The 11,200-nt window shown below is 28.7% G+C and overlaps 1 protein-coding gene across 4 annotated transcripts in view; it reads left to right on the forward strand.

Annotated features, from left to right (window-relative positions):
- LOC111682864 (heterogeneous nuclear ribonucleoprotein L) overlaps positions 1-11,200 on the forward strand; it is a 117,227-nt gene that overhangs the window by 29,997 nt on the left and 76,030 nt on the right. For 3 of the 4 annotated variants that reach the window (XM_046953747.1, XM_023444855.2, XM_046953749.1), the window contains exons 2-3: positions 2,569-2,751; positions 2,991-3,054. In XM_046953747.1, coding sequence (XP_046809703.1) covers positions 2,647-2,751; positions 2,991-3,054 — 169 coding nt within the window. In that variant the 5' untranslated portion in view covers positions 2,569-2,646. Of the gene's footprint in view, positions 1-1,040; positions 1,230-2,568; positions 2,752-2,990; positions 3,055-11,200 lie in introns of those variants that run through there. The other variant, XM_046953748.1, reaches the window with a different exon arrangement.

An 11,200-nucleotide genomic window follows, 5' to 3' on the forward strand; every position in this document is an offset into this window, starting at 1 on the left:
TATAGTCTAGTCTATAGTCTAGTCTATAGTCTAGTCTATAGTCTAGTCTATAGTCTAGTCTATAGTCTAGTCTATAGTCTAGTCAATAGTCTAGTCAATAGTCTAGCCAATAGTCTAGTCAATAGTCTAGTTAATAGTCTAGTCTATAGTCTAGTCTATAGTCTAGTCTATAGTCTAGTCTATAGTCTAGTCTATAGTCTAGTCTATTGCTAGTCTATAGTCTAGTCTAGTCTATAGTCTAGTCTATAGTCTGGCCTATAGTCTAGTCTATGGTCTAGTCTATAGTCTAGTCTATATTCTAGTCTATAGTCATGTTTATAGTAAAATCTATAGTCCAGTTTGTCTAAAATCTATTCTATAATCTAGTTATAGCCTTACTTACAGTTTGGTTTGAAGTCTAGTCTCTTCGTTGTTATTGTTGTGAAAAGCCTTTTAATTTTAAAATAAGCTTTAGCCTCTCTTCAATGTTGTTTACATTAGTCGCCTTTAATTGTTCTTATTCCTTCTTCATTCATTATTTGCTCTCTCACCTTTACGCATTCTCAATTCAAATTGAGCCCTTTTTATTATTTTCACTCATTAAGATGCTGTTGTTGTTGGTGTTAAGCGATCAACTTGAGTTTTTGACACAATTGCTTTTAATTTTATTCTTAAGCAATTAGTTTAATACAGCATTCCTTTTAAGACGGTTCGGTGATCGGTAAATGTCGCGAGTGATCATTATTAAATTAAAAAAGTGTAATAAAAAAAGCAAATTCATTATTAAAAGTGTGAGTTTTAAAAATTATTTATATTAAAGTAGTGTTTTTAATAAAAAAGAGTGTTTTAAATCAATTTATTATTATAATATGTTTTAATTAGTGAAAGTTTTGAAAATTAGTAAAAATAAAAATGTCATTTATAATATATGTTTTGAAAAAGTAAAATCTATTAAGTTTAAGTCCGGAAAAAAGTGTTTAAAATAAAATTTCTAAAAATTTAATAATAAAGTTAGCCCTTTTAAAAAAAAAAGTTAAATTCGTTATCAAAAATATAAGTGCGTAATTTAAATGCAGCAGCAGCGCTGCCCTTTTTGTCTGTCTTTTACAAGTTTTGTGTAAAAATTTCTTTGCTTTGCGTCGCATTTCGTTCGTTGTTAGTGTTTTTGCTGTAATAAATAAATGAAATTATTGTGCTTGTCCGAACAGGATCAATTGCAAAAGCATTAAAACAATAACAAAATTCTTAAGGTATGTGAATCCAATTGTTTTTTTTTTATTTTTTATTTTTGTTGAAAGAGTGAAACAATTAAGAGATGTTGGAAGAAAATTAAGAGAATCTAGACATGGGAAATATAAAAGTGTATTTGTTAGGCCGTATAGTTTTTTATAGTCCGGTTATAGACTGGGCTATATACTAGACCACAGACTAGACTGTAGACTAGACTGTAGACTAGACTATAGACTAGACTATAGACTAGACTATAGACTAGACTATAGACTAGACTATAGACTAGACTATAGACTAGACTATAGACTAGACTATAGACTAGACTATAGACTAGACTATAGACTAGACTATAGACTAGACTATAGACTAGACTATAGACTAGACTATAGACTAGACTATAGACTAGAATATAGACTAGGCTATAGACTAGGCTATAGACTAGAATATAGACTAGGCTATAGACTAGACTATAGACTAGACTATAGATTAGACTATAGACTAGACTATAGACTAGACTATAGACTAGACTGAAGACTAGACTATAGACTAGACTATGGACTATAAACTAGATTAGACTGTAGACTATACTATATACTAGACTATAGACTAGACTATAGCCTAGACTATAGACTAGACTATAGACTAGACTTAAGACTAGACTATAGACTAGACTATAGTCTAGACTATACTATAGACTTTACTATAAACTAGACCAGAGCTAGAATTTTAGACTAGGCTATAAATTTGATTAAAAACAAGGCTGTAGACAGGACTATATACTTGACTATATAATAGTCTATAGACTAGACTCTAGTCTATAGTCTGCTAAAAAGTTTACTATACTAGAGTAGAATACTAGAATTTATACCAGACTATTGTCCAGACTATTGCTTAGACTATATAATAAGCTATAGTCCAAACTACACACAAGACTATATCCATAATATAATTAATACTATAACGTAAATTTTGAAATATTTTTAGTCTTTTCAAAATTTTAAATAATTTCCCTTTTATTTAAACATCAATATTTTTTCTAATTTTCCGCTCTAAATATTTTTAATTGTTTTTTGTCTAATTGGTCCCCTTATAATAAAAAACCAACAAAACCAGAAAAATATATAAAATCCAAATGTTCAGTGTCAATATTATTTAACAAATACAAATAATATGAAAAAAGATCTAAATGAATTGTTTTTTACCACAACAATTTATACAAATGTCAGGCAATAATATTTAAAAATAAAAAAAAATTAACCCATACATTATTGTGGTTATAATTAAATATATTATAATTTCTTTTAATTTTAACAAAAAAACAAATTAATTTTCTATTGTTATTTTGTTTTATTTTTGCAGGATGTTTTACACAAAATATGTAATCCACATGGACAGGTCTTGCGTATTGTAATTTTCAAAAAGAACGGTGTCCAAGCTATGGTGGAATTTGATTGTTTAGAATCGGCCACAAGAGCTAGAGAGAATTTAAATGGTGCTGATATATATTCAGGTTGCTGCACATTGAAAATTGATTATGCTAAGGTGGGTAAAGAAAAATTAAACATATTTGTTCAATTCACAATCGGTGTTGTACAGTTGTAACGTAGTATGTCGTAATTTTTTGTTATTAATTTGTTTTTGTTTCAAAAAATTTAGTTTGAAAATTTTTTTATGACATACAGTGATACGACATCGATTGTGAATTGGACAAATGTTTTGTTTTTGGGGAAAAATCTTTAAAAATTGTTAATATTGTTTTTTTCAATTTATTTTCTTTTTAGCCAGAGAAATTGAATGTTTATAAAAATGAACCAGAAACCAGCTGGGATTATACTTTGACTACAGGTGAGTTTGAGTGTTAATATTTATTCTAGTTTTTATTTGTAGTTTTTATTATTATTATTATTATTATTATTATATTTTCTAATTTATGATTTATTGCACTTTTCCAAAGAAAAACTATTATCAAATATAAAACAAACTAATTCTCAATAAATTCAGAAACTCTACTCTTTTTTCATAATTTTACACTTCTGTATGATTTTTTTTAGTTAAAAAAATCGAGAAAATTTTTTAAAAGCGAACAATCTATAGTTTGCACAATCTACAGTCTGCACTATAGATCAGTCTCTTGTTTGAAATATGGACCAGTCTATAGTCTAAACTATAGATAAGTCTATAGTTTGAACTCAGGCCACTATCTACTATCTGAACTATCTACTAGTCAGAACTATAGACTTGTCTATAGTCAGAACTATAGACTTGTCCATAGTCAGAGCTATAGACTTGTCTCTTGTTAGAACTATATACTTGTCTATAGTCAGAACTATATACTTTTCTATAGCCAGAACTATAGACTTGTTTATAGTCAGAACTATAGACTTGTCTATAGTTAGAACTATAGACTTGTCTATAGTCAGAACTATAGACTTGCCTATAGTCAGAACTATAGACTTGCCTATAGTCAGAACTATAGACTTGTCTATAGTCAGAATTATAGACTTGTCTATATTTGGAACTATAGACTTATCTATAGTCGGATCTATTGACTTCTCTGTAGTCGGAACTATAAACTTGCCAATAGTCAAAACTATAGACTTGTCTATAGTCGGAACTATAGACTTGTCTATAGTCGGAACTATGGACTTGACTATAGTCCGACCTATAGACTTGTCAATAGTCAAAACTATAGACTTGTTTGTAGTCGAACTATAGAGAAGTCTATAGTTTAACCTAGTCTATAGTCTGAACTATAGATCGGTCTACAGTCCTAACTGCAGATCAGTCTAAAGTTTAAACTAGAAAACAGTCTAAAGTCTAAACTAGACCAGTTTATAGTCTGAAGCAGGCCATAGTTTGAACTACATACCAGTCTGTAGTCTGAAATAGGGAACATTTTATTGTCTAAACTATTGGCCAGTCTAAAGTCAGAACTGTAGACCAGTTTGTAATCTGAACCAGTCTATAGTTTAAACTACATGCCTGACTATGGTCTGAACTATCGGCTAGTCTATATGTTTGAACTATAGACAAGTTTATATTCTGATCTATAGAAGTGTCTAAATTCCGGACTATAGACTTGTATGAACTATAGACAAGTTTTTAGTCAGATCTTTAAGCTAGATTAGACTATATGCTGTAGAATGTTTTGTTGACTGAGCTACAGAGCAGTCGATAGTCTGAACTTTAAACCATTCTATAGCCTAAAAGTTGAGATTGCTTTTAAATATATTTTCTCTTTTTTTTAAATTCATTGAGACTCTTAAACTAAAGCATGCCCTCATCATTATTATTTTCTTTAGAAAACAAACATTAAAAAAATTTACATTTTATATTAAAAAAATATATAATTCTTAATAAAATTATGCTAAAAGAAAGAAAAATTAATCCATAAAAAACAGTGCTAAACATAAGCAAAAAACCAACAACAAACAAAAATGGAACACAAAACTTTTAAAACACCAGAAATATATATATTTAAAAAAAAATATGTATATTAAACAGCAGAACCAAGTCCAGCGATACTATCCACACACTCCAGATGCTAGAAAATTTTAAAAAACAAGAAGAAATTTACAAAAAATTATAAATTTCAAAAATATATTTTGTAAAATGTATATAAAAAAATACACACACACATCCACCCCACTAGAAACTAATCAATTTAATATAAAATATTTAAAAAAGACAATGAACTAATAACTAAACAAAACAATAATAAACAAATACAATTTTTTATTTACCTTAGAATAACACACACACATAAAAATAAACACTTAAGCAAATAATACAATAACAGAGAGGTGTAGTATACGTTATAACAAAGTCTACATTAAGTTTGTTAAGTTTAAAGCATACCTTAAGGCTGTCATTGTAGAGAATAACTAAAGTATACTTTTATTTGTTTAATAAAATAACAAAACATAAAAAACATAAGGATTTTTCTTTATTAAATAACCACGTTTATGTTTAATATTTAATTTTTGTTTGCAATTTTTATTATTATTTGTTTAAAAAGCCCTCTTTTGTTAAATAACCTCTTTTAAAAGTACAACACCTGCTATGTATAACAATAAGGTTATTATTATTATTTTTTGCTATTTTATTAAAATAAAATTTTAATCATATTTACCTAGATACTTTACAAAATGCTAAACATACAAATGTAATGAAACTATAGATTTTTTTTACAAACATTTTACGCTGGCGTAAAATTTATTTAAATAAACAGTTTTATAAACATTTAGATTTAGATAATTTTTTTTTTACTTGCAACCACTAACTTTAGTTGTGTATTTAAAGTAGATTTAAAATGACACCACAGACGTCATATTAAATAAATAAATGACACCTACAAAAAAAGTGTATAATATTAAAAATGGAATTCCGTCAAAAAGAGCCAATAGGAAATAGGGAAAAGAATCGACTATTGTCTGTTCCATAGACTATAGATTGCTTTATGCTTATCTATAGATTGATCTATTTTAATCTATAAACTGATCTATAGTCTGATTTATAGAACAGATTCTTATATACTTAGTGATGTACAGACTAATCAACAGACGAGACTATATTCTGATGTGTAGACTAGACTATAATTTGATCTATAGACAAGACTAGAGTCATCTAAAATCTCATCTATAGCTTATATTGTTGTCTGTTTCATTGCCATCTATAGATCTCTATTTTCTCATCTATCGACTGATCTATGCTCATCTCTAGACCGACCTGATGGTGATCTAGACTATAGTCTGATCCATAAGCTATGAATGATATATAGGATGGATTATATTCAGATCTATAGACTAAACTTTTGTCTGATCTATAGAATAGACTATAGTGTGATCTATAGACTATACTATAGTGTGATCTATAGACTAGACTATAGTTTGATCTATAGACCATACTATAGTCTGATCTATAAACTAGTCTGATCTATAGACTAGTCTGATCTATAGACTACATCTATAGATGTAGGCTAGACTATAGTTTCATATATAGACTAGACTATAGTTTCATATATAGACTAGACTATAGTTTCATATATAGACTAGACTATAGTTTCATATATAGACTAGACTATAGTCTTATCTATAGACTAGACTATAGTCTTATCTACAGACTGATCTATAGACTAGTTTATATACTGATCAATACTATATTCTGATGTACAGACCAAACGTAAGGTTTGATTGATCTATAGTCTGGTTTATAGATTTGACTATAGTCTATTCTATAGACTAACTATAGTCTGATTTGTGAACCATAGTTAGATCTATAGACTAGACAATATTGCGATTCTTGTCTATAGATTCGTCGACAGTCTGATCTAAAGACCATATGATAATCTGATCTGTGGACTAGTTGGCAGTCTAACCTATTTATACTGATCTATAGACTGGATTATACACTGATCGGTACTATAATCTGATGTACAGACTAGACTTAAGTTTGACTGATCTCTAGTCTAGTCTATAGATGACACTATAGTCTAGTCCATAGACTAACTATAGTCTGACTTGTGAACCATTGTGTGATAAAAAAGTTATGTGATAGTTGTCAGTCTAATCTATTTACTTGACCATTGTTTGAAGTATACAGTAGGTTTTATTCTGATCTATAGATTAGTACTTAGTCTGACCATAAGACTAGTCTTATCTATTAACTAAATATAGTCTAATCTATAGATTCTATATAGTCTTATCTATAAACTCTATACACACTAAACTTTAGTCCGATCTACAGATTATACTATTGTCAAATAGACTATATAGACTATAGACAAGATTATAATCTGATATAAAGACTGGACTATAGTCTCATCTGTAGACCATATTCAAATCTAAATACTAGATTATAATCTAATCTAAAGACTAGACTATAATCTGATCTAAAGACTAGACTATAGTTTAATATATAGACTAGACTATAGTCTGATCTGAAGACTAGACTCTAATCTGATCTATAGACTAGAATATAGGCTGATCTATAGAATAGACTATAGTCTGATCTATAGACCGGAATATAGTCTGATCTATAGACTAAAATACAGTCCGATCTGAAGACAAATAGTTTGATCTATAGACATGACCATAGTCTGAGTTATAAACTAAACTATTGACTGATATAAAGTCCAGACTATATATTTACTAAAGTCTGATCTATAGACTATAATCTGATCTATAGGCTGTATGGCAGGCTGGTTTATAGTATGTAAAAGACTATACTATAGGCTAGGCTGTAGGCAAGGCCTAAGTTAGATCTATAGATTAGAATAAAGTTAAAAAAGTTTTCTAACAAGTTAAAGCCGATCATGTAGATTTAAACTTCCCATTTAACACATACAACACAACAACAACATCTTGACATTGTTGTGCAGCAACAACAACAACAACCACAGGGGCAACCTTCTCTCATTGTCATCGTCGTCATCATAATCAACAGCATGGATTTTCATTTTAACCACTTTAACCACCAACTGCTGGCGCTGATATTATATGTTATGTTTAAAAAATTTTTTGCCTCCCACTCAAAACAATAAACAGAATGTAAAGCGAAATAGTGTACACACACACACACACTTTTACATCTTAAAGAAAACTGAAAATGGCAAATAAGTAGTAGTTGTTGTTTTTAGTAAAGAAAAATAAAAATTGCATATAAAATGGCAATAAAGTGTAGTAGAGAACTATAAACTGTTTGGTGGTTGAGTTTGGTTGCAATGCCAGTGCTGCTGGCTGACGTTGTGCCATTTGTTGTGTTTATTTTTTTTCTTCTTCTCTTGAACACAAAGTGTCAACAACAAACCTTAAGAATGAACAACAAACTTAAGTGACACGCGACAAATTAGCTAAACATTTTTCATCATATAAATATTATAGAAAATGCTAAGAAAAACTATTAGAAAATAAACAAATAAATATGGAAATAAAGAAAAGAGGGGGATTTTTATAGGTGTAGGTGTTCAAAGACTTTGGACGAAGAAATTGATGTAAACAAAGTTGATTTTTTATTAAAATTATACTTTTTTCTTAAAATCACTTAGTTTTTTTTTTATAAATTTAAAATAAAGTAATATTTATAATTTAGTACTTTTCTTCAAAAAAAGTACTGGAGCCTTTATAAAGAAATGCATTTTTATGTTCTTATAATTTATGATCCATAAAAGTTGCTAAAGTTGCAGTAGCTCTTGGTACTTCTTCTTTCTTTAAAGTACCATTTTAATTTGCTCTTTCATGCAATCTTTTATTATAATCACTATTCTACTTGCTATAGCGCTTCTTTAAAACTATTAACATAAATTAATTATAAAATTTTATATTTTTAACGCGAAACATGTTGGGGGACATTTTTATAGGAATGAATGAATAAAAAATTGAATTAAAAAGTTTTTCTTTTTTTTCACTGAAAATTTAATTTATTTCCATTTAAATAATTCAGAATGAAATAGTCGCAGAAAAAAAACTGAATTAACTGAATTAAAAAAGAAATACTTTAACAACTGGCTGGATAAATTGAAAATGTGAGGGGGAGTTTTTCTTTTTGTAAAATAAAACAAGTGGAGACAAACTGTCTGGTTCAGACATGATAAAAGGCTAATATTAAACAGATTTTGTTGTGGGTACAAAGATAAATAAAGCGTTAATGATGCTCTAGGCTTGGGACAAGAGCATATACTAGACTATAGTCTTCACTATAGATTAGATTGTGAAGTAGTAGACAAGGCTCTAGACTATATTAAAGACTAGACTAGACTATAGACTAAACTTTAGACTAGACTATAGACTAATCTATAGACTGGACTATAGACTAGACTATAGACTAGACTATAGACTAGATTATAGACTAGACTATAGACTATAGTCTAGATTATAGACTAGACTATAGTCTATATTATAGACTAGACTATAGATTAGATTATAGACTAGACTATAGACTAGATTATAGACTAGACTATAGACGAGACTATAGACTAGATTATAGACTAGACTATAGTCTATATTATAGACTAGACTATAGATTAGATTATAGACTAGACTATAGACTAGATTATAGACTAGACTATAGACTAGACTATAGTCTAGATTATAGACTAGACTATAGTCTATATTATAGACTAGACTATAGATTAGATTATAGACTAGACTATAGACTAGATTATAGACTAGACTATAGACTAGACTATAGACTAGACTATAGACTAGACTAGAATAGACTAAAGACTAGACTATAGACTAGACATTAGACTAGACTATAGACTAGATTATAGACTAGACTATAGACTAGACTATAGACTAGACTATAAACTAGATTATAAACTAGACTATAAACTAGACTATAGACTAGACTATAGACTAGACTATAGACTAGACTATAGACTAGACTATAGACTAGACTATAGACTAGACTATAGACTAGACTATAGACTAGACTATAGACTAGACTATAGACTAGACTATAGACTAGACTATAGACTAGACTATAGACTAGACTATAGACTAGACTATAGACTAGACTATAGACTAGACTATAGACTAGACTATAGACTAAACTATAGATTAGACTATATACTAGACTATAGACTAAACTATAGATTAGACTATAGACTAGACTATAGACTAGACTATAGATTAGACTATAGACTAGACTATAGACTAAACTATAGATTAGACTATAGACTAGACTATAGATTACACTATAGACTAGACTATAGACTAAACTATAGACTAGACTATAGACTAAACTATAGATTAGACTATAGACTAGACTATAGACTAGACTATAGACTAGACTATAGACTAGACTATAGACAAAAAATTGCAAAATTTCAACAATATAGGCTAGACTATAGACAAAAAATTGCAAAATTTTCATGGCTTCAACAAATTTCCCTCTCAGGGAAATTTTATTAAACAAAAATTTTAAAATTATTTTGAAGCCAAAGTGATCATAATTTAGTTTAAAATCGAAATTTATAAACATTTTCGAAATTTCCCCTGCTGAAGCATATTGCCCTTTAAAGGGAAATTTTTAGTTTTAGGCATTTTTTTATTAAAGAACATCTCTTTCTACTGACACATTTATTTTTATACTCCTCAATGTTTTCCTATTAATGTTTGTTCCTTCTAAAACAAACTATGTCATCATCAATAACAGTTAACGCCCGTCTGTGCACTGCTATCGATACAAGAACTCAAACTCAATTAAAATTTCACTCTCAAACAGATTGAACATTTGTTCGTTCGTTCAAATCAAACCACTTTAGTTCACATGAAATATAAACAAAAAAAGAAAAAAATAGTTATCAATTAAGAAATATATTTCAATATACTTCAGAAAAATGCAGTCAGGATTCACTATTCTTTGAGGATGTCAAGCCAAAACAAAAAGAAAAACAGAGAAAAGAGAAGAAAAGCATACGAAATTAAATGCAAATTGTCTCTGCCACTATTGTCAAGAGGAGAAAATACTTTTTACTCAAACATAAAAAAACTTTTCATTTAGTTCTTTTGGCTTTTATGTCATCTCAATGACTGGCTGGGGTTTAATGGCGAAACAGGCGGTACAATAAACAAAAAGGACGAACAGAAAAAACGTAGAAAAACACCTCAACCTATTGAACCAAACAGTCACAACAACAATAATATCAACTATAATGGAACTCAGACATTGCAACAACAAAAAGAAAATTCTCCTTATTGAGAGTTTTAAAGTTTTTCGTCTTTATACGAAATAAAAAAAAATATCTTTGTCTAAGAACGTCCCATTTCTTTATAAGCCTCTAGGTGTTCATTCACAAAATCCAAATATTCAGCCAAACCAATATTATTGTGAAAAAAGGACGTAAATGTTATACATAAAAGAGGCTTTTCGCCAATACGACACATGGGAAAAACTAAAGGCTCAAGAAAATAATAATGATTATGATAAAAGTTCAATTCTTTTGTTTGTGTAAAAAATAGAAGGGAATGTTTAGAGCAAAAATTGTTTT

The sequence above is a fragment of the Lucilia cuprina genome, chromosome 6 (genome assembly GCF_022045245.1).
Source record: "Lucilia cuprina isolate Lc7/37 chromosome 6, ASM2204524v1, whole genome shotgun sequence".
Lineage (NCBI taxonomy): Eukaryota > Metazoa > Arthropoda > Insecta > Diptera > Calliphoridae > Lucilia > Lucilia cuprina.